The sequence below is a fragment of the Halichoeres trimaculatus genome, unplaced genomic scaffold (assembly GCF_033239565.1).
Source record: "Halichoeres trimaculatus isolate MK-OKI-2021-1 unplaced genomic scaffold, fHalTri1.1 fHalTri1_scaffold_15, whole genome shotgun sequence".
NCBI lineage: Eukaryota > Metazoa > Chordata > Actinopteri > Labriformes > Labridae > Halichoeres > Halichoeres trimaculatus.
In genome coordinates this window covers 17431344-17456020 of record NW_027437193.1, presented here as the reverse complement: position 1 = coordinate 17456020, position 24677 = coordinate 17431344, and the positions used below count along the sequence as shown (strand labels likewise).

Below are 24677 nucleotides of genomic sequence, written 5' to 3'. Positions count from 1 at the left end.
GCACCGCAGCGTTGCAGGTTCAAATCTGAGCCGCTACGTTTCGGGTCATCCTCCTTCTGCCATCCTCCACTGCGTGCTGCCTAATAAAGCAGAAACCTGCTGAAAGATGAGGAGACAGTGAAATAGGTCAAGTGTGGAGAAGTGGGCGGAGGGAGGGGAGGAAAGGAGAGGAGAGCAAGTTTAGAGGCATAAAAGAGGAGGAGAGGGATGCAGACAGGGAGGAGGAAAAAGATGTAGTGTAAGTAGAAAGGTGGATGGTTATGAAAAATTTAGTTTGATTGGTAAAAAGGGAAGAACACTCTCCAAAATGGAAGATGAGCAAAGCCAGGTCAGCCATATTATCAGCCTTCAGTGACCACAGATTGTTGCCTAGCAGCCTGAAAGAGAGGTTTTTCTATGCTCCTCTTCCTTCTCCCATTTCTCCTCACACCGCCTCCTTCTCCATTTGTTTCTCTCTTTTCTCCTCACATCCCTGCCTTCTTTTTATTTTCTCTCCTGCCTCCCTCTTCTCCTTTCACCTTTTCCTCTCTTTTCTCCCTTCCACAAATATCCCTCCTCTCTGCCTCCCTCTTCAGTTTTTCCTCACTAAACCAGGGGAGGCCGGGACTGCCTCATGCACAAAAACTGTCCTCTTTTCGTGTGTGTGTGTGTGTGTGTGTGTGTGTGTGTGTGTGTGTGTGTGTGTGTGTGTGTGTGTGTGTGTGTGTGTGTGTGTGTGTGTGTGTGTGTGTGTGTGCATGTGGCAGATTCCTCATGACAAGCCTTTCATCAGTGTGTAAAGCTGGCTGATGCAGCTGTTACACCAGCTCTGTGCTGCTTCAGGATTACACGGCACATGAGAAACCCGTGTCCTCCAACGCTGCAGGTCCAGGACAGGATGACACATGGTATCAAGCATGCAAGTGTGTGTGTGTGTGTGTGTGTGTGTGTGTGTGTGTGTGTGTGTGTGTGTGTGTGTGTATGTATGTGTGTGTTTCTCAGAATCCACAGCTGGGTTTTTCTGGGAATGAAAGCCAACGTAAACCCAAATCCAGAGTGTCTAAGTTTGAAATTTCAAGACATCTGAACAGAACAGTTACTATCTAAAATTCTTTAAAAAAAGACTTTTTTTTTTTTTAACCAAATTTAAAGTTCAATATTAATAAAACTGGGTTTGCCACACAAAGGCAACCTTGAAAAGTCGAACTCTTAGCTGCAAAAAATGATTTTAAATTTTGTTTTCTGATATTATGCATAATCATTTTCCTCAAAAACCCAGTGACTCTTTGATGGGAGTTTCAAGCAAACTACTCAGAGGGTTTTCTTTTTCAAGCACCTGTTTTGTTCTTACATTATTGGATGAGGCTGACAATGCAAAGAGAAAAAAAAAATACAAGAGGAAATCAAGTCATTATTGATCATAATATCACGATGATGTGGCAAGAATGCTGTGAATGACAGAAACCAGACTGTTCAAAGCATCTTACATCAGTGTGCTAAGGGCTCTTATATTCAGGATGAGCAGCTAACGAAGAATCTGATAACTGTTAGCCCACAGCTCGTTTCTTCGTGTTCAGTGCTGTGTTTAGATTTCATGCAGGGCTGAACATGCTCAGGATTAATTACACCAAAATAAAAAGTCAAAGGCAGACTTTGTGTCTTTGGAAGAGAGGATTTAGCAGGAACCTCTAGTAAGAAATGGACTTGAGAATATGCACTTCCTCGAGCGCCCGTTTTTAGCAGATGTCTTCAGGCTGAAGAGCCTTTATTTAAAGTCTTGTTTTTACAACAGCATACATGTTTGTGACCATGTACAGAGAAGCAGTGTTGGTTTCTAAAGCTCATTTCTCTTTGAAAGACAACTGACAGATTTATTCAGTGTTTCCATTTATGGCTGGTTATCTGACAGTCTGGTGTGTTGTAATTGTTTAGCAGGATGCTTGAAGCCCACCTTGGCTCGACCTGTTTGCAGTGACGCTCAAATTGATGCAGAGCTCGTTTGATTCATCACTTCCTTTATCGCAGCTACTGCTGGTCCACTGGTTGGCTGCTTCAGATGTTGGGCTACATCACGACCTCTACTGCGACTACTGCCCATGTTATATATTGTTGATATAATGAACTGGCAGCCGGTGGTGGGGTGATGAGTTTAAAAAAGCTGTAAAATAGATTTGGTAGAGAAAAACAAATTTCAATTGTCCAATGAGTATGACCCATGTTCAGCCTAATCTGTAGTTTTGTTTGCGTTGTGACAGAAAAACCTGCCTTGGGAGGGGAGCAGGGTGTTCTTGCTTGTGTGGTGATCTCAGGATATTTTGCCATGGTATAACTGAGAATATTGACAGAGTCTGTTGTCTCATTATCAGTGTATCATTCGTTCATTCCATATCAGTTTTAGAAACCAAAATCGGGAAACAGATAATGACTTGTTATATTTCATTTCTCGTTTTCAAATCAAAAATTGGAAAACAAATAACAGCCTATTTTTCGCTGTTTTGATTTTGTTTTGAAATTTAAAACAGAGTATAAGAGAATGGAAATCTCATGGTATTTTTGTTCTATTCGTTTTTGGTTTGTATCATTTTCGATGTGTCGTGACCCATAACCTGTTGACTTTTGTCTCAGGGAGGCCAGTCTTTAACCGTGTGGATCTTGAAACCTGTTCAGAGATAGAAAAGGTGATATACAGTGAGTGACAAATACATAGACCACTATGGCCGCACTAAAACAATAGGCGGATGTTACTAAGCAGTAGTTCAAATCTGGTAAGACCCACACAGACATTTCAGAGACGTTGCAGGACATGGGTGTCCAGGCATGCTCTGCAATGAGTGTCAGACATTTCTGCATCAACAACCTCAGGTGGAAATGTCATGTTACTGATGCCTCCCTCCGTGTGACACGCTTCCCCTGTTTAAAAGCACGTACTCGTCCGCCAACCTTGACAAAAACGCGAACTAATTATAATTGTAAAACGTTAGCTATCATGCTGCTTGATTCACCCACCAATGGAAGTAGAGACTGACTGACCTTCCTGAAAAAAAAAGTCAAAAACTTCCGGGTCACAACACATCAAAAATGATACAAACCAAAAACAAATAGAACAAAAATCCCATGATAATTCTATTCTCTCATATTCTATGTTTAATTTGAAAACAAAATCAAAACAGGGAAAAATAGGCCGTTATCCGTTTTACGGTATGGGATTCTAAAACAGATATGGAATGAATAAATGATACACTGATATCTCATCATTCGACCTTTTTTACTTAAAGAAAGTGCCAAAGAGATGTCTGTTTTTACTCATTTTATTTGTCGTCTTTATTTTTCTGGCATCTTTACTTTGACATGGGCAAATATGCATCAAGTCTTGACAGCCAAGATGGTCAGAGGGTCTGGTTATTTTTCAAAATAAAAGACCCTGGGACTGAAATTTAGAACAAGGATAGTTAAAATCTAGAGTTATTTATTCTGTGCAGCACTATATACCTGCATCCAGTACTGGTTCACACTGATTTGTTAATGTTTATTGTTTTTTGTTTGTGCAAACTCAAGTCTTGACTCAAGTCAAAACAAAATGTGTTGATTCAAGAACCTTATTTACACTAGATTTCTTCTGTTGCCTAAAAACAACCAAATATAATTTCAGCAAGACATTCTGTGATGTTCTTTTGTTGTCATTAACAAACTGGATTTTAGTTTCTGCGGAGGCTGAATACACTCATCTATGACTGAAATATTCACTAAGGCACAAAATGTCAATTCATGTGCATGAAAAAAAAAATGGTTTGCAATACATTTCCCTTCTGTTTGAGTAACTTCTGCTAAAAGCCAAGGTACCCATCTGTTAGAGGAAGTTTTCTGGTCTCTTTCTTGAAAACTTGATGACACGTTTTAAATATTAAAGTCTTCAGTGGGCTTGTGGCTGAGAGCCATGGACAGCCGGCAGACCAGCTCACACACTGATGGTCTTTTTAATGAAACTGTTAGCATCAACATTATTAAATACTGCCAACCTTATGCTTTTAAAACGTCTTCGAAGAAATGCCATAATTGAAAACCCTTATCATGGAATACTACAGGAAAAAAAAGTGCTTTTCCAGCCATGCTCCTCTAAGTTTTATTTGTGAAACAGGAGCGTGTTTGTGTCTCTGGGAGTACATGGTTATGTGGACTCTGCTTGTATTGTGTTACTCTGTAAAGACTCAGGTACAAATTACTCAAGCGCATCGTAGCGACTAGATGCCAGATGTGCACCTTTTTTTGTAGAAATGAAAACACCCACCTGTGTTCTACAAGGACTTACTTTTCTAATATATCGACCTCTGGATTACCAAAAAAGTGTTGTTCTTGTATGCTTTTGTTTTTTTTTTGTTTTTTTTAACAATTCTCCTTTTTTTTTGTTTCAAAACATCCATTAATCGTCCTCCTTGTGAACAGTTTGGCACACGTGCTGCAGCTACAGCCTCAGGTGTATGACTTCCACTCTTTGGAGTCTGCAAACTTTCCTCGCTGACCCAGATTTCCAGTTCTAAAGATGTGTGCACGCACCTGACCAGGATGTGCCACTGACCTTTGCACAAATGCATGCTGGAAAAAGCTCCAGTTGCACACGAGCCTGCATATGAATACATGCAAGGGAAATGAAAATACAATGGAAATGAATTAATCAGTCATTACTAAAAGACTGAAGTGAAGAGTTAGGAGTCAAAATGTGATCAGAAAGCACCCTGTTTGTTATAATGTGCAGTGAGTGGCTGGTTATGCAAATTAGGATCCCATCAGGGTGACCTCGCCCTAACGAAACAAGAGTCTGACATTTTACATTTTACTGCAAGGTTGTGTTTGAATGCCTGCTTTTACTCTCCTCTTCTACCACCTACCTGTGTGTGTGTGTGTGTGTGTGTGTGTGTGTGTGTGTGTGTGGTCACATAAGATTGATGGCGAGTGTAGGTGTGACAGCCACTCAAACTAAACCTTGACATGTCAAAGTGTTTTGAACAATTATTAAAGAGTTGCATGTTTCCTTGTTTTCCAGGAGGTATGCCAGTGCCTGAGGTGGCGTCTGACACTGCCAGCGCTGCCGCCATGTTGAGCCCCGTCCTCAACGCCTCCAACGGAGACGGCTCCGAGTCTGAAACCACCTCCGCCATCCTTGCCTCGGTCAAGGAACAGGTTAGGACTGTCTGTAAATGCAAACGTAGATGTGGGTGTACGTCTGTGCAGCTCATGACGAGGTTCATCACCATTAATGAGACATGAACACCAGAAAACAGTGATGATTACTCCCCTCAGGTCTTCTCAGATGGTAACAAGGCGACAGGAAACACAGAAAACAGAAACAAATGATGGAATCATCTGAGCTAATGTGTCACACAAATGTCGCCACATTTTTATCTGTTAGCTGAGAGCCCGAGGCCACAGCCGCTCAGTGTAATTTTGGATCTGTTCTGATGTCGTGGGAGGCATGACTTCACTTCTGTCAGTCTCTGAGCAGATTTGTTGGAGGTACTTTTAGTGAGAAAGTAAAAAGACAAAGCCAAGACTCTCACTTTGTGTGGAAAGCTAACTTTAGGCTGTATGGCTAGACTTTGTGTTCTGTGCTAAATCTGCATTCATGAAGGATGAAATATGCATAACCCTGCTGGATGTAATCTGTTTTATTGCCTTTTATTTTTGATTCGTGGATTTTCTTTACTGTTTCGGCACAACTCAACCTAAAGACTGCACCTGATGGTTGCTGAGTTGTCTGGGCCTTATTTAATGTGTTTTGATAACAACATAATAAATATAAGCAACAGATTAATTTTAGAGAATAAATAGTAGTTATCAAAGTCAATATATAAACGGTACAGGCTTCCTCTTATCATGCCCTCCCTACTATATAAAACCAAGTATTAACAAGATGCTTCAAGCAATGCAGGTGACTGGCTGCTTCTATTAACATACATGTGAACTTTTAACAACAATTATAACTTGTTCTCATAATATCAAGACTTAATCCCCATAAGTTAGCATTATTTTTTAACATTACAACTTTTTCCTCAAAGTATGAGGACATTTTTCTTGTTAACATATTTACTCTGGGAATCTCTTCTTTTTTTGTCCAAAATGTGGCCGTAATCATCTATTGTTACAAATTTTAAAATTTCACCAAAGGTGCTCATACTTACTTGTTTCTCTTCCCTCAAACAGCCAAAATGCATCAGATGCCTCTCCAGCCCAGTTCAGCTCTGTCACAGCACCCGATCAGATAGGTTTCCATTCAAGTCATTGTGTTGACTCACACTGGATCCACTCCACTGCTAATCGGCTGTGTCCTTGCTTCGCCAGGTCGCATCAGATATGCAAACCCCCTTTTTTAGCTGGATGCTGTAGCTGCTGTGTCATGTTAAGAAAAAGCAGGCTGTGCGAGACAGGAAGTTGTGCATGGGAACCACATAAAAAAAAAATCCAGTGTCAAAAACAGCTCGTATTTAGCTTGACTACAACAAATGGATATAATGGGCTCTAATTTCGTAGACCAGACACAGGCGCAGGCGCGCCTTTAATCTGACATCAGATGTGACGGGACAATTAGTATAGATATAAATGTATATGCTGGTTCAGACGGTTATATTAAATAGCGATTACTGTGATTGTTTACTGCATTAAAATGTGCCTGACACTCTGGAAACCTGCCTCTGAGGCTTTGTTGACATGTACGCACATGTGCGCCTGTCACCAAATTACAGCTGCGGAGGGTGCGCTCCGCCTTGCGCCGAGGATAGACCAGGTTGGAGCTGGGGAGCTTTCAGCGCACTTTTTTGGCACAAAATTGTCACTGCGCCAACATGAATCTGCTGACACCTCCCCCTGGTGCGCCGTCAACTCCCCCTGGCCCGCAGTCACACCCATCTCTGCGCAGACGGTCTACCAAATTGTCAAATTGGAAGCGCACAGTGGTGTGCCGCACGAAATTAGCACTGCGCAGGCTGCGCCAGGCTTGCGCCCCCTGTGCTGCGCCACAAAATTAGAGCCCAATGAGTGCAGTCAGGTCAGGAGTCAACAGGTTTGAGGTTTTACAGCCCAACATGAATGAAGAGAGAGTCATCAATGGAGTGGGAAGTGAGGTAACTCCTCGACCTGTGGCTCCAGCTGATTGGTGCCCTGCAAGGAGCAGGATTCAACACGCAGCCCGTGTGAGTTGACAGAGTAGAGCTGGACTGCAGAGGCATCTGGTGATTTCCCGGCTTAATGCGTACCTGGAATTTAATTTCTCCACATGGCTCATTGAAGCAGGGTGACTGAACAGTACAGTCAGTTTCGCTGCTACAGTTAATTAATTTTGAAAAACCATCATGGCCATAATTTAACCATAATTCCAACTTTTTTTCTCCAGAATCGAATGAACAGAATAAATAGCATGATAGCAAACCCCCCAAAAGAAGTTTCTGTGTAAGACGCATTTGTAGATTTAGATTTCATCTTTCACACTCAAATGTCAGATTTATGAGGATTTAAGTCTTCGGCAATGTCTACAGCATATTGTTTGCTTCAATCCTAACTCTAAACCAGGGAACTAAGTTTATGAGAAGCAACAAATCTGACCTGTTCTGTTTGCTGAACAAAATCATAAAGTCATAACATGAATATTATTAATCTGTCTGCTAAATTTAGTGTTAATCCAACCAAAGGACATGCAGAAATTTAAATCTGTACAAAAGTGTTGAACAGATGGACTCCAAACCCACACTAGCACTGTGTTTTACTTCCATCAGCTTACTTTTACATGAGATTAGTACCAATTGACATTCAGTAAATATAGAAGAGATTAAACATAATGTTTCACTGAGATCTCATTATGTATTTAAACTGTTTACAGGTTTTATCGGGGCTACTGTGTGAGATTAATAAAGCTTTTTGTGTATACAGAGAAAAGACTTAAATCAGCATCTGTTAGTGCTTACTATGACCACTGTGAAGAGAAATGCCAGGGTTTGAAGTCTCTGAACGTATTGTTGAAAGTTAAATTGCATCATGGGTAATGTAGTTGCATGGTTTTGACATGTGAGAGGAACGCGCAGAATAAAAAATGACGATACATCTAGTCTTGGCATCAATTTTAAATCCTTTCTCAAAAAGTGCTCCTGCTATGCTGAATAAATGAGCAACTCTTTTAGCTCTATGGTCGACCGCAGTGCTGCGAATGTTGGCTCTGAATTGAAGATGATCCTGCTCCTGTGTGTGGTTGTGCATGTGTGGGTAGGCGGGGGCAGAGTCGAGTGGATACTTGACACTGTGGACGCTGTGTGTGTCCTTGAGTACAACAGGATGCGAGGAAATGTTCTCTGAGGCCGAGACGCTAAAGATAGACGGTGAAAATGCTGAGCGTTGAAGAATAATGGATTCTGCATGTTACAGAGTGAAAACCTCAGTTTGAGCTACTACAAAGTTCCGAAAGTCCATGTCTAGCCTAAGTGGGTCAGGTTAAGTTGGACAGACACGCACATGCTCACACACACGCGCATACACACATATGGTCCATGCAGGGCTCAGTAATGGCCTTCTGTTGAAAATGTGTAAAAAGAAAAAGTGAAGAATGGTGGGTGTGTCGGCTGCTCAGAGTGAAGACGAATGGTCCCCTCTACCTCCCTTCTTCATCCTCTAAAAGCTGGAGTCGTTTTATTTCACGCCCCTGCACCACAGTGAAGTTATTATATTTTTTAAGCCAGTCATTTGTCACTTCCTTTCACACTTGTTTCTGCTCTGTGTAATTTTTCAATATGTTTGGGCTCCTGCCAGTGTTTGTTGCCTGGCTGTACAAAGGCAGCAGCCTGCACACAGCTTCCTGTTCATTTGGCGTTATATAGACAAGGTCATACATGAGAGACCAAGAAAAGGCCTCACACACACTCAGATACACAGACGTGCTCGCATGCGGTCTAAAGACACACACACACTTGTGTACACGCTGCCAATCAGACTCTTTCGCCTCTGCTGACTCACACCAGGGGATCTCTGCTGATGTTTTTTCCCATTTCCTTCGACCCACATGAGATTGATTAGCCATTGGACGTTGTATTTATCACATCTGTCAGCTTTTGTCGTCATATCATTCATCATCTCTGCTGTCGACACATCTGCTGTAGGGGAAAGCAGTGTGAAGTACCCGCTCTGAAAGAGTTTCACGCCTGTGTGAGATGTGCCTCTTTGAGAAATCTGACATATTGTCAAGACTGAATGAAGGATAAAGTGAAAGCAGCTCACAGTATTGATTAGCTGCCGTTTGCTCATTGCCTGGTAACGTTTGACAATCAAGTCAGTCTATAAAAAATCAAAAACTTCAAAACATGTTTATCTATCTGAGGACAATGGTCTTAATCCTGTATAAAATGAAACCCTTAAGAAATGATCCCCAAAAGGTTTTTTTTACAGCCCTTAAAGTGCAGTGTGTTGAAGCGGGAATACAATATCTATATTTTCCAGTTGTCAGAATTTCACCATTAAAAACGTCTTTTTACACAGATTGTTGTGCAGCAAACACACCCTCCATTTTCATCTTCTGACCAGTGCATTTTAGATTTTTACACATCAGGGCCCTGACATGTTTGTTCTGTGCTGTAGAAACGTAATACTGCGACATGTTGCAACTGCTTCTTTTGTAGAAATAAAGCTCTTATCTTAAAACAACCAAAACAAAATTATCTTTATTCTTAGGTGGTAATATACCCACGTAAACATAGTTATAGTTATGATATTCCATGTCTACTTGGTCTGTTTAATCATTTTGTCTTAACTTGTGGTCTGTATACCACTAGTGGTCTGTCAATGCCCCCTAGTTACCCTCAATAACCATGAGTAAGTTGTGTTTTTTTTTCTAAATTAGATAAAAAGAAAGAAAAGAAAAATAAAAAAAAGGGGAAAAAAAAGGACAAGTTGGTTGGGACCAGTCAGAACAACATAGATTATTCCCATTAAGTTGGAGGATGATGGGTTAATAGGTCTACCTATATAAGCTGTGCTATTTGTAATACTGGCTGTTGTGTTAATGATACTTTTGAGGTTTGTGGGTAGAGGGAGAGATGGAGGGGAAAGGGGATTCACGTGTATGATGCAAGTTGAAACGCTATAGCACCTTGCAGGACTGCCAGACAACTGGAGTTGTAAGAATAAGGAGTTCCTGCGCTTCCCCCTTGATGAGCCTCTCCTCATTCATGTTGGGCTGTGAAACCTGTTTGCTGCACTCATTACGTTGGTTTGTTGTGATAGTCAAGCTAAAAGTGTTTTGACCATAGACTGTAAAAAAATGGACGTCTGCTTGCCTTGAAGTGAGGTCTCCACAAAAACTGCTCCCCACTGGCTGCAGTATAGTTTAAAAATCCAGCCATTCCAGATGTGCTGTGGTCAAACTTTAAAAAATTAAAACACTTTGTAGAAATGTTTCTCATCTCCAACTGTTGTAGTGATTTAAAGATATCATTTGGCTGTCCTATATTCAAGTCCTCTTTTTTCTGAAAATGTTTGTTTTCGTTAGTTATACAAGGTTAAAAATTAAGCTGTCCGTAGCGTTTAACGATGATTGACAGCTGCCGTTCTCTTTTATTTTTTTCGGAGATTGTAAAATATGTCGGGAGGTAGAGTCAAGAAGTGATTAGACTCTTGAAAGAAAAAAAAATACTTATTTTTGTCACCCAGCCCCACTCAGATTCTCCCAGCATCCCTCATCGTCTACTGCGCAGACTCTGTCTGCAATTGCTGCCAATGGCTGCGCCTGTGATTGGGGTATTTTGGCTTCAACACCATACAATGATAAATGGCGTAGCCACACTGTCCACTCTATATACAGTCTATGGTTTTGACACAATTTGTTTTATTTTGAAAGTCACTGACTCTTTTTAGGTTGTTTCCATGCATGACTTTCTGTCCTGCTCAATCTGCCCTATGGCGTACAGCAAAAATAGAACTGTTGCATATACTGTATGCTGCAACCTGCTGGAGCAGGGATGCAGCCAGGCCCTCAACGGACCAGATCCAGTGATCCAGCGTGAGTTGACACATTGACTTTAATGGGAAACCTATCTGACCCAAAAAATCAAACCAGAGACACAACATGTATGTTGCAATTTATTTATTATTTATTAATTATGCATCAATCTGCTATCTGGGCTGTTGTTCCAAGGCAATTTGGCTTGGTGCTTCATTAGTTATGTGTCCTCGATGGCGCTTTGTAAATTTAACTAATCACTACACACTGTTCCTTTAAGGTTCCCTTTCAGCTTCTTCATGAGTGTTTTGAAGTGATATAGCCTTTAACTGTGCTGACTTAAAAAGCATGAATGGTGTTCTTATTTTAGAGCACACTAAAACAAAAACAGTGGTATATATAGATTAAAAGTAGCCAGTGGAACTGATCTGAAAATACTGATGGGCTTATGCTGTTTCTGCAAAGCACTGTTTGAGCTGGGAATGTTTAAAACATGATAAATTGGTGCAATGAACTATAACCAACAAACTGTTCAAATCTACAAATCTTTACAGCTCTCCTAGTGACTTGCTGTGACTCAGTGTCCAAGTCAGTCATCTCATTATAAAAAGGTCAGGGATTTGATCCTGGGTTCTGCTGCCCACATACCCAAGATTATGAGACACTTATCTCCAAGCTGCCCAGTGCTGTGCCATCAGTTTGTAAATGGGATTACTTAAGACTGATGGTGCTTTCCGTAGCAGCCAAGCAGGAGAAATTTGTTTTTGAGCCTTTCTCCTTCATTTTTACAGATGGAACATAGGTCAAGCAAAAAAAAAAAAAAAAAAAAAAGATTTTCTGAAACATGATTGCTGTCATAACAGCTGGTTCATACTGACCCGATTTATGTGCGAAACAGTTCCTTTTGAGAAGATTTTGAGAAGTTTTTAAAGAGGATGTGATATCATGACTGACAATTTCATTGAGAAATTAGGTTTTTATTCCTCACTCGGTTAGCAGAAGAGTCATATAACTTTCCGTAACTTTGACTGTCTGTATCACATTGTAGGCATCTGCACTGCTGTAGATTTACTGAGAGGTCTTTGACGTTTCATTTTTAAGATAGTTGGTCAACAACTGCATCAACCAGCATCCACCATCATCACATCTGTGCATGTCTTGGCTCAAGAAGAGCTCTGTGTCAGTGCCCAATGACATGCTACTGAGGCCTCACTTCTTGTACTGGGATCGGGGTGAGCCGTCCATACATGACAGCAAACGACAAAGAGAGCAGCTTACTGTCCAGTTCTTTTTATTCCATGTATGGGAAATAGTAGCCTTCCTGGTTCAACCTTCACTCCTACCACGCTGGGAACATAACTTCCTGCTGTGTTCATTCACATCACAGTTTAACCTCTCACCAAGCAGAAAACATGAAAATACATTTAAGAGCGCTAAAATCCTAAATTAAATGGTGAAATTAATGAGAGGGTAACCTGCTGGCCACAGAGAAGATGGCTTGAAATTAACGACAACAAAAAGAAGTGTTTCTTAAAGCTAGAAATTTCGATGTACTGAAGCGTCTCTGCAGCTCCACTTCCACGTAATGATAATTAATGTGAATCATGGCGGAGCCGCTGGCTTTAATTGGCAGTGCAGCAGGAAGCAGTTCCTAGCAGGTCTGACCTACAACTCGTTTGAGGCCAAATTGAAAGCTGAGCTTTAATTAGGCTTACAGAAAAAAAACACCAATTCAACCTTTATTTTCTCTGTGCGCCTAATTAAACTTCTCCTCACCTAACACATCAGTCACATTTTAACGTAGCACTGGTACTTAAACACTCACTCTGTTTATGATTGGTGTAATGACATATGAGATGGTATAAAACAGCAGGATTAATAGCCTTTTTAAAAACAATCAGCTTTGCGCTAATTGTACTCGCCCTCGGATGATTCACGAGTTTTGTTTACTGCTGTTTTCTTCAGAAGCTCAATAATAATAACAGCTGCCATCAGCCTTTCCTCGATCTCCTGTCGTTCCTCTCTTTATTTATTAAGGATTAATTAAGATTTGCTTAGCAACGGATACCTCATTAAATCACCAAATATAGTTCCCCCCAAAGTTCACAGCAGTTAGATATTCATAAGAAGAGGTTTCAAAGTAGATCAAATATTTATTCTGTGTTACTTCTTATTCAAGAGGGCATGCAGAAAAAAGAGGAATATTTATGGGATGAAGGGGGACAGGAGGGATTTAGGGAGAAACTGTGTGTGTGTGTGTGTGTGTGTGTGTTCATGCTTTGTCTCCCCCTCTCTCTTTGCTCTGTCAGGCAAAGTGTTGGCATTTGAGAAAGTCTTTTACTTTTTGTTATTTCCAGATGAAGAAAGTCTCCAGGCCACAGCACAGTGGTAGAAATAGGACAAAACGTCTTATTTTAGCCTGGGAATGTTGCAGTTTGAGGAACCTGCGTGTTTGTCAGAGTAGTTTGTGAGCTGGTGAATAAAACTCACTTTTTTTATTTCTCTGCTGGTCAAATTCTCTATTTCCTCAAATCTTTTTCCTTTTTTTGGCAGGGGTAGAAAAATATACTGTACACAGCACTTTATATTGAGCGAAAAAAAACTGCCTCACATGACTTTTAATTGTTTAAGGTAAAAAAGAGAGGTCAAGGGCAACAAGTCTGCATTGTCACCAATGATTTGGTTTGCTCTGTGTTTCTGTTCATGCTTTAACAAGGTCTGACGATTTCTCCTTTTTAGATTAATTTTGTGTTCTTCTCTTTCAGTCCTTTCTTCCACTAATCCTGAACATTTGAGCTCAGAGTTTGTACTTTAAGGCAGATTATTCTGTTTTCATGAGATTTAAACCCCAGAAACATGGGTCTAAGATAAGGAACACATTTGAAATCCACACAATCCTTTGTATAATTCATACTTTGTTTTAGATAGTTTTAAAATTTGTCTTTGAAACCTGAGCTTTGTACCTTTTCTTGTTTGTAGGGTTCTTGTTGTTGCTGTGGTGCACAGGCTGTGTGAAAGCAAGGGTGAAATGAGGCACTGGTGCTCAGAAAATATTGGTTAACAGGGATTTGCCTTATTTTTAGCATTTTTAAAGGGTATTTGAAACATTCTGGATAAGCAACAGGCTGAAGGTAACCTACATACCATTAGAATTGCCAAATCTTTTGGTGCTGTGTCCATATTCTTGGTTTAATGCAGGGGTGGCCAACCAGTCAGAGACCAAGAGCCACAAAAATTACCGTGGTACTACAAAGAGCCACACCACACACGTGGTCTTACAAAACACATTTCCTCTTAAACATGAACAAAATGACATAAAATGAAAATCAATACATTTCTGATTCTCAAACCAAGATTTTTTGTCTTGTCATCTATCTATCTATCTATCTATCTATCTATCTATCTATCTATCTATCTATCTATCTATCTATCTATCTATCTATCTATCTATCTATCTATCTATCTATCTATCTATCTATCTATCTATCTATCTATCTAGCACATGAGAGATTGAGAGGATCACATGTAGAGAAGAGAAAATGAAACTTAAGTATCAATCTCATCACCTGAATATTGATCAATACTGGATCCCAATGTTGGATGAATGGATCAAAGAGCCACACACCGAAAGGCAAAAAAACACATGCGGCTCGCGAGCCACAGGTTGGCCACCCCTGGTATAATGGATAGCAGCTAGTAGCTAACTAGTAATGCTGCTTTGTATTGTGACGTAGCGCATGCCAACACACATTTGAAACATTTATGATATTGAAAAAAGGATTTACTCATGCATAATGACAATTATGCACTTCAGTCTTTAGTAACTCTTGTTACTGTTGGTCTAAAGAGGTTAGGGTCTTGAAAAGAAGGTGCACCTCAAAAAGAAATCAGCAAATCTGCTACAGTTTACTGCCAAAGGCTCAGAGAAGCCTTCTGCACCCTGAGGCAGTTTATGCTCTTCCAGACACATTTCCAATCCTGTCTCAGGATTTCTGGGTTTGCTCCAGGGGTAACCATTTGAATGTTAGCTGGGCCCTGCCACCCAGAGCCACCCCTCTGGACACATTCCTGCTCAATATCAGTTTTGGGTTTTTTTTCAATCAGGGATAAAACACATCCTGTTAAGACGAGGACTGAAACTCCTGGATCTACAGCTGCTGTCATTGAGAATGAGACAAATGTGAGCACTTTGGGTTGAACATTTAAGTAGTTTTGGTATCTGGAGAGCGCTAAATCTCCTTGATTCTGTCTTCTCCTGTTCAGCTTTCTCCTCGATCTCATTTCACCCGTCTTTCAGTGCTCCCCGGTCTCTATATTTCTATCACACTTCACCTATCTATGTTGACTTGTTTATCTCTGCCTTGGGAACAACTTTGTGGCTGGATTTAAAGAGTAATTCTCTAAAACTAGAGCCCCACATCGCAGCGGCCTCAGATATACAACCTGTGTGACATTTTCTTATTGAGCAGGTTCTCTTCTGAAGCAACCAAATGCCAGGCAGACACCACAGGGCTCAATTAGACCACTTTACACTGGAGAGAACCACACACACACACACACACACAGCGTCTGCAACTTTCTCTCTCCTTGCTCACCGCTGTCCTACAGTCATTTATTCTGCTTTACTAATTGCTTTAATGGTTTTTCAGGTTCCTCTATGCTGGTGGCTACTCATGGACTCTCCCTCTGTCTCCCTCTGTCTCCATTAAAAACGCTGTGAAAGGAGCTGAATCTCTCCTAATGCAATCAGTTGACAAGCACTTGATTGTAGAAGCTGCTCATTAAGACATAGTTAATTGTTGTCCTTTTACTCACTTGACAAGCAGGCTATGATTACTCCTTGTACACACATGCGCACACTCTTACCTGCACACACACACACACACACACTTGCACATTAGGGATGGGTACCGAATTAGGTACTTTTATAGATACCTGTTGAATTCTGTCAAAAGTACCGGGTATTGGTTCATGTAAAACCAAAAGGTACCATGTTTAGGTACCTAAATGCATCCTTGTGACTGAAAGACAGTGGTAGAGTAGGTAATTTTCCATGCTGGACATGAAAACAGCATTGCAAGGTTATATATTGAAGAATCAATATATTAAATGTAAAAAAAATAAGAGATTTGATTTTTAAACAAATTGATTTTTTTTAACCACATATACATGAAAAAAGTACAGAAAATTGGTACAGTTGAGTACTGGTACTGATTGCCAGGTACTGGGCATTGGTACCGTATCATTTCAAATATGAAAGGTACCCATCCCTATTACACATGAATGACACAGTGTTTTTGTTCAGCAGTGTTATGAGTGTAAGAATGTTCCTCAAAATTTTTATTCTCATGTAAAATTTCACTTGGAAATTTTAGTCTTTCACACTGAAGAAACATACTAAGGTTAGATTTGGACAATTAACAGAACATACTGAGATGAGCTCTTTCTAACCATAGACTATAAAACATGGACGTAACCAGCTACAGGGCGCGCGTCATTCACATGACCTAAGCTGTGTCTTTGATTGGATGATCAAATAATCCTTATAACTTCTAAACCACAGAGATAGAAAAAAAGTCACTCACCATAAAATGTGTGCCATTAGTGAAATCAATGCTTAAGACCCAAGCTGTTTTTTGAATCAGGCTGTAAATATGCTTTTTAATGCCATAAAAGTCTGTTTTCATGGCTGGATGTGTATGTGACTTCCTGTCTTTCTGCAGCCAGCCTCAAACGTATTCTTGATCAGCAGCAACTTTTAGGGCTTCCGCAAAGGCTTCATTTTTACTATCTGGATGTTGCCCCTTTGTTCTTACGCTATCACATTTCAGAGTAAGATGTGTATGCTTCATGTTTCATAGTATAATCTACCCTCAAACATATTTTCTGGAGTGCAGACTTCATAAAATGCTTTGATGTATTTAATTAAGTCGCTTGCATTAATTTCCTTCTTCACCATCATCTTTGAGACATGTTGATGTGAAGGCTGGAAAACAAGGCACTTTCTTGGCACAATTTAACAACTGCTTTTCAACAATGACTCTAAAAAAGGTTAATGTCAATTTTCTCTATACCTCTTAGAAGTCAAGCCCTTTCTAATTAAACCTCCCCAGAGGGTAAAATGTTGTTTTGTTTTAGACTTTTGCTATGTTGACTGATTGTTGAGTCTGATTTGACTTCAGTGGAGGGTGAGATTAGTGCCTAAACTTGATATATTGAGCTCAACCCTTTAAGCCCTGGCAGCTTTTTTGGTCCCTTTGCTCAGTAAATGACAGACCCATAATAAAATGAGTATAATCTTGGTATCAAGATAATGGGAACACTAGAAAAATGTATTTAGAGGTGTCAGGATTGGTATTTATGTCGCTGGCTCAGACTCAAGAATTTATTTTATGCCTTCTGGGGGTGCCTCCGGTCGTCCACAATACTTTTTTTGTTTGTTTGTTTGAATCTTTTTTACAGTTCTGTTTTTGTAAATGCTTTTCAAACTAGAAAATTGGATCCTTGACAATTTACTGCACAATGTCACAATTTCCCCTAGCCTTTTTTGTGGCTTTGTCGCATTTCAAAACCAGCATGAAATACAAAAGGACAGAAACGTTTCAATGAAGGAACAGTAAAATCTGTTCAAGGCCCATCCCTCCAACATGTCATTAATCAGTTAGTTGGTCCTTAAGTGATGACCTCATTATTCATCCATCAAGCCTCATGAAGATCTTTTTAGAATGGACTGTTTTGATCAGTTTACAGACAAACTTGTCATCAACTACAGGAGGTCTGGCCAGGGATCTTCACCCGATGCGAGTGTGATTCATAGTGAGGACGTACAAATTGTGGACTCCTACAAGTATCTTAGAACTGTATTTGACTCTGATCTGAAGTTTGTCAGAAACACAGAGTCTATAGTTAAACGAGGTCAACAGAGGATTCTCCTGTTGCAGAAGCTGACTTCTTTTAGTGTCTCTGAGGGCATCTTATCCTGCTTTAATCATTCCTTTACTGAAAGTCTTTTAACATTTTCTTTTATATGCTGGTTCAATGGATTGTCTGTTAAGGACAGAAACAGTCTGAATCAGATCGTTTAAGTCTGTTCCAAGATCATTGGAGTCCAGCTGATGGACTTGAGCTCCCTCTGGAAGAAATGTGTGGTCCAGAAAGCCAGAGGAATAATTGATCAGCCTGGCCACATCCTTGCATCAGACTTTTCTCTTATGCCCTCTGGGAGGCTCTTTTATGCACCCCCAAGAAAAACAAACAGATACTCTCATTCATTCATCCCTTCAGCTATCAGGCTGCTAAATGCTGAGCACTAAACTGAACTCCAGGGTTTAAGCTCACATGGATTGTTACTGTACGTCTTGTCATTGTCCTTATATTTATTATTTATTATTTATTCATTGCATGTTCTACTGTGGCACTGACAGGTGAAAGCGAAGATTGAATGTGTACGTGATCAGGGATGGTCACATTAGGCTGTGTATGCTTCCATTTGTTTGTTTCGTTTTAGATGATGTACTCAACAAGGCAAGGGTAACTGCAAACTGAATTGCTCTTCGGGGATTAATAAAGTTGTCTGAATCTGAAAAATTCTACAATATATGAATATGTAGAGGTTTGGAAATGTGAACATCTGGTATGAATGTCCAGCATTGTTACTTAATGTTTGAAATATGCAGAAACATAGTACCCACTCTTTGATATGAACTGTGTTATCAGCAGGCTGATGCAAATAAGGATGGCCCTAGGATGATGTCATACTCCTCTATCGTCATCAATTGATGACTCCCCAACATCCTTGCAAGGTTTTACTGACTGATTTCTATTTCAAAAGGAAGTTACATATTTCTATGCTGTAAATGATGGACGTTCACATATTGAAGCTCTGATGCAGAATATTTAGTCTGGTTGTACTGTAACAGACAATATTGCAGGCTCCCAGAGCTCTTCACTTGTGGATTCACAGCTGAAATTTAGGAAATAATGGTGACATTATCACAGTTTTTTTTCTGGCTAAGGATCCACTTTGTGGTTGTATTCCCAAGCTGAGTTGGATCCATCTTTACAAACAAACTGACCTTTATCTGCAGACTTTGTTACAACCAACCTTTAATGTCTAATTTGTTACTGGAGCAATATCCCATGAGGCAGTCTAATCTGTTTCCTATAAACACAAAGGTCTTATGGTAACATCAAAATGTGCACATACACACACACACACACACACACACACACACACACATGCTAGCATGCAGAGAGATGTGTGTTCAGAGCAGCAGTGTATTCACAGCTTCATCTGTAAGTTCATCGTTGTGCTCTGTCTGTTTTCAGCCAGACGCTCAGTTGTCGCCCGTCTTATCTCTGTGATTAAAGCTGCACTCAGTCAGTCATTCTGCAGCCAAACACACAAGTAAACTGAGCCGGTCCACATTTGAATAAAGAAATGACTGGAGGCTGCAGCTTTGCATGTGCAGCATGGATTTGTTAAGGGGTCCTTTCTAGACTGTGTCACTCTAAGAGTCGATGGAGTCAGATAAAGGAGAGCCATAGTGGATAGTAGTAGCACAAGCCGGAGTTCTTCACCTTCTTTGAGCTACAGAAAGAAACTGGAGAAAGCCATGGGTTGTGACTCTCAGTGTGATTGTTTTTGGGTAAGGCCTCACTGAACAAGCTTTTTTTTTTTTTTTAGCAATGTGACACTTCTCTTTCATGTATCACCTAAACTTTGTTCCTAGTTTATGTATTTTCTTAATGAATACATATTCTTGACTTCTGAACTCAGGGTCTAAGCTGGGATCCCCTGGTTACAATACATTTATACTTACTTGACAAATACCTCAGACTACCCAACATAAAATGACAGAAAACAAACTATGCCTGTGGTGTTAAGGAAATGACAAAACTAAAAACGTAGGCTGCTGTTGATGCTTGTCTGACTGGACTAGAAAATAATCATCCCAAGGCTATTGTTAGTTTTGATAATTCCACCTTTAGTTGTGTGTTATTTTGTTCAAGAAAACTAAGACCATGAACGGTGGTCAACTTTTGACGAGCTAAAAGAATTCAAAGAAGACTAAAATGTGTCCAAACTTAATTGAGTGTGTTTACAGTGTTGGGGCGCTCTACCCCCCCTTGAGAGTGAACTCAAAACCAGACTTTAGTGGTTATCACACACACATGCATGGCCTGCATCATCGTGAAGCGTCTGTTTACATGAAATGGGATCTCATCAGAGTAAGCACAATGAGGACACTGTCACACTGGCAAACTGTACCGTGCTTAAGCACGCTTCAGCCTTCATAACCGTGACCATAACCGTGCCGTGCTTGAGCACGTTTCACTTTGGCACACTTCAGGGAGGTGGGCTTCGGCACGGTTTACTTCATATACGAGCACAAGTACAACGATAGCGCATGTGATCCATGACGTATTATCGCCGCAAGCGCACCTCTTGACAATCATTTGAACAAAACAGGGGTGTTAGCGAGCTGTGTGGAACCAAAGCAACATAAAATCAAAAACTCTCTAAAGTTGTAGCAGTGCTCTCTGTGGCTGGTTTCCAAACTGCCTGCTACACTAGCAGTGCCTACCATTTTGGTTGAAAGTCAGCATGTAGTAGGTAGTATACGAAAACTTGCAAAATGTGCAGTATGAAATGATCAAAGAAAATTTCTCGGTATGCAGAGGACCAGTCTACCTGGAATATTGTTTCTCTCAATCCCTGCAAGTGGCCGGTTTTGGTGAATTACTGCCATCTACTGGAATGAGTCGGCGTTATAACTACAATACAACAACACTAACGTTATAGTCCTTGGGATAGAAGTGAAGTGATGTGAAAGAAACACAAGTAAATCTTGTTACTTTTAGTTATAAAAGAGGATTATACGGAGGTTTTTTTTTTTTTAATGAGCAGTAAAAATAAAAATCCCTTCCAGATTTATTTTCAGTTCACAATGTAACTTTTGGTGTAAGATTAAAAATCAAATATGACAATTCTGCTATGATATAATTGACAAAATAACTAAAATGTGAAGATCTACCCAATGTTTGTTTTGTACATTTATAATAAAGGCAAAATAAAATCCATTACCTGAAACTTATACTAAAGTAGTATACCGCAAAACAGACCCAAGAGAACAGTTATGCTAAAACAGTAGGCTGTATGCAGTGCCTACTACATACTACATTCAGTAGTAGTATGTAGTAGGCGGTTTGAAAAACAGCTAGTGTCTCATTGTGCTGACTCTGGTGAGATCGCACTTCATGACGCTTCACAATGATGTAGGTGGGCCATGCATGTGTGTGATACCCGCAAAAGTCTGGTTCATATTGGAGTAGTGTGACTGCTGGTTGTACTCTACAGCTAGGGAACGGCCCTGCAGGGGGGCATGGCGCAGTTAGGATGACCAGGGTGACCGTGGCTTCAAACAGTCAAGTTTTAGACACATTTTAGTCGTCTTTGACCTTTGATAGTTTTAGTCGACGAAAGCACAAAACATTTTAGTCTTGTTGATTTATCATAGTTAATTCATCTTAATCTGTTTATTTAATAACAAAAAGTGATCCATGAGATACAAACACACTCCTTCAAGCCATATTTGGGTTTCTCTGAGGCCTGTGTGTGTGTGTGTGTGTGTGTGTGTGTGTGTGTGTGTGTGTGTGCATGTGTGTGTGAAGGTATGACTCTACTGTTTTGAAAGTGTTTGTCTCCATCCATCTTCCGCCTCCCCCTCTCCTTTCAAAGTCCCCCTTTGCTTTCCAGTGATGTAGGCAGAGCGAGAGGGAGAAGAGGGGAGGAGAGGGAGGGGTGCAGATGGTCTGGTCAGAGCGAAAAGGAGAGAGAGGCAGAGAGAGGCAGAGATTGAGTGGCGAGCGGCGGGCTTTTTTGGCAGGGTCAGCCGGTGGGAGGGCCCATTGTGATGCAACGTTGCATAAATAATGCCACGGGGCTTCTAAATGCTCCGTTGCCATGGGGACCTTTGTGCCTGAGTGAGCACTGTGTGTGTGTGTGAGTGTGAGTGTATGTGTGTGTGTGTGTGTGTGTGTGTGTGTTGCATGTCCCCTGAGGAGGCAGAGAGAAAGAGGCAGAGACAGAGGGGCTGAGTTGCAGTCAGCTCAAGTGACACTTGTAGTCTCTCTCTCCCTCTCTCTCTCTCCCTGTGTGTGTGTGTGTGTGTGTGTGTGTATCGCTCGCTCTGTTTGAGTCAGGACAGATGAGTGTTTGGAGGACTGAGGGGGAACATTGTTGCTGCTTTTTGACCAGAGGGGAGAGAAGAAGAAGAGCGGGATAGTGTTTGACTCTGTGTGTCTCTGTGAAGTATGGTCCATGTGAAGGTATGTGTGCTCGCTGCCTCCTCTGTGTTTTCTTTTTTAGCCATTTTCTCTCTGTTTATGGTCACCATTGCATTCCATCAGGCCCGAGCCTTGTCCTCTGCAGTAACAGGTGTCCGCCTGTCAGCCCTGAATTGGAGGGAGCAGAGATGAGGGGAGAAAAGGGAGGGAGTGATGGCTTTTGTTTGCTTGTTTTCAGGAAGCCTTACATCTGAATTTCTCACAGCTCCTACATTCAGCTAAGTTAGTCAGCTTTCTGAGCTTCAGCTGCAGGGGCGCCTCACAAACAAACAAACAAACAATGAAAAGCAAAAAGTGTTTTGTCTCATCCTGCATCTGCTGTGGTGATGTTTCCCCCAACTCAGTTCGTCTCTCCTCTTGTTCTCACATCGGCTGATTAGATTGATTTGACTTTGCAGAATTGGAGAACGTGAAGTTGAGTTGTGTCGTGTTTCAGATGGTGCATTTTAACTCTGATTGATGGAGTTCTTGCAGCTGGTTGCCAGTTTGGGTGAAAGGATTACAGCTTTTATCTTCATTTGAACCTTAAAGCGATGAGATCGCAGCTCCTGAAAATCATCTCTGTGCTCCTTACAGATGATTGGCTGCTCTCTAAAACTTGAGCAAACACCATGATGATTGATCTCAGGCCAGTGTAAGCAGTTTTACTACATGGCTTTTATTTGTGTCCATTCCAAGCATGATTTATGATCAGCTCAGTAAATACAGCCAGCTCCGCACAGCTGAAACAGCCAGGTGATTTTTTATGACTATTTCTGTCAAGCAGCTATATTTTCATCCTTAGCGCCGAGTAAACATGACTATGTATCATCATGTTGACATGGTGTAAACAGGGAAGAGTCTGCATGTTGCACTCTCTGTTTAACAGCATTTACACTTGAGAGACTTAGCAGCAGCGTGTGTGTATGTGTGTGTGTCTGAGAGTGTGTGTGCAAGCATTACAGCATCTCACAACCTTTTCCACATTTAACGTTTTATGAGTGAACATATCTGCTGTTTGGCAGCCACTCAAAGCACTCAGCTGTGTCATGAAGTCAATGGGAAACTTTCCATAGCACTGTCATTGTAAGAGCATCGATAGACCCACATAATGTCACAGCAGCAGGTCTTATCGGCACATAAGTGTAGGCAGAATCAATGCAAATACATTTACACGTGCTTTTGCTCAAATGTGTGAAACTGCTCGTGCACATGTTGTAGACGTGTTTCTTGTGACCATATGTGTGTCCAGTTTGCAGGAATGGTGCATAATTGTTGTCAAATTTGCAATTTGATTAGTTAACTCAATTGCATTAGTGATTCATTAAAGTCAAATGGCATCATTATGTTGGAGAGCCTGAAGCAGCCGCAGGCATCATCAGCGTTAAAGCTCTCACAGTCTAGCACTCTGCTCCACATCAGTGCTCTGCTGCTCAAAATACACATTGCCTAATCACTATGAATTGAATTAAAGTTCAGTCTCAAACAGGAAATACATTGTTGTGTTCCATTTTTGAGCTATTATGACTTTTAAAACTACTGTAAAGTAAAGTGCAAACAGAGCAGTCTGACTTTTTATGAGTTTTTAATGACATTTAATCACTTTTTTTTTGGCTCTGTGAGGGTTTGCATGCACATTCACCATCTGAGCAGCAGCTTAGTTCAATGTGTTGTGAAGTCTCCGATAACCCTCATTAAGATGTCAGATGAGCGTAAGAGTAATAAATAAAGTCCATGATAAATAACTTCAGAGATACTTACAGGGAACCACTCGAGTCTAATTTTGTTGGAAACCATTCAAACTGGCATTTATAATGATCCATTCACCTTCAGATACCAAATTTAGACTTTTATTGCTTTTAGATGAGCTCCTCTGTATTCAAATGGTGTTTCAACAAAACTGATCCCATTAACTGTTCTGACATGACTGATCGTAACCTCATCAGCTTTCATTTCTGAGAAGTCTTCAGAAAACTGGTGTGAACTACTCAAAGATCTGAGCACTGCAGTGAAAATGAACCGTGTATTCTTTATTGGAGTTTTAAAGAATCACTTTTTTTCTTCTTGTTTATGTTTTGGTACAAATTGTTAAACCCAGTGAAGTGTAATGGGCTGTAATGAACGCAGCCGCTGCAGCAGACATAAACACTATAATCAGCTGTTGGTTTGTTGAGTTCAGGTAATTACTGGTTATTCATCCCTCTGTGAACTGCATTAGTTATTCACAAACACAATCAAAGAAGCACCAAAGGAACTGATTCATCCCTCACTTATCAGTAGACCAAGATAACTTGTCACTTTAACCAGTTTCCTCATTTTTTTTTAAATTTTACTTTAGTTCATATTTCTGCTGTGTGCACCTAGAGATGTAATATCTCCACTGAACATTAAGTCTGAATTTAAT

The 24677-nt window shown here is 40.6% G+C and overlaps 1 protein-coding gene across 6 annotated transcripts in view; it reads left to right on the top strand.

The window, feature by feature from the left end:
- The window catches only part of ctnnd2b (catenin (cadherin-associated protein), delta 2b), a 215625-nt gene that overhangs the window by 52769 nt on the left and 138179 nt on the right, over positions 1 to 24677 (top strand). For 5 of the 6 annotated variants that reach the window (XM_074688273.1, XM_074688270.1, XM_074688268.1 and 2 more), the window contains one exon: positions 5018 to 5154. In XM_074688273.1, the coding sequence (XP_074544374.1) occupies positions 5023 to 5154 (132 nt within the window). In that variant the 5' untranslated portion in view covers positions 5018 to 5022. Of the gene's footprint in view, positions 1 to 5017; positions 5155 to 22129; positions 22277 to 24677 lie in introns of those variants that run through there. The other variant, XM_074688274.1, reaches the window with a different exon arrangement.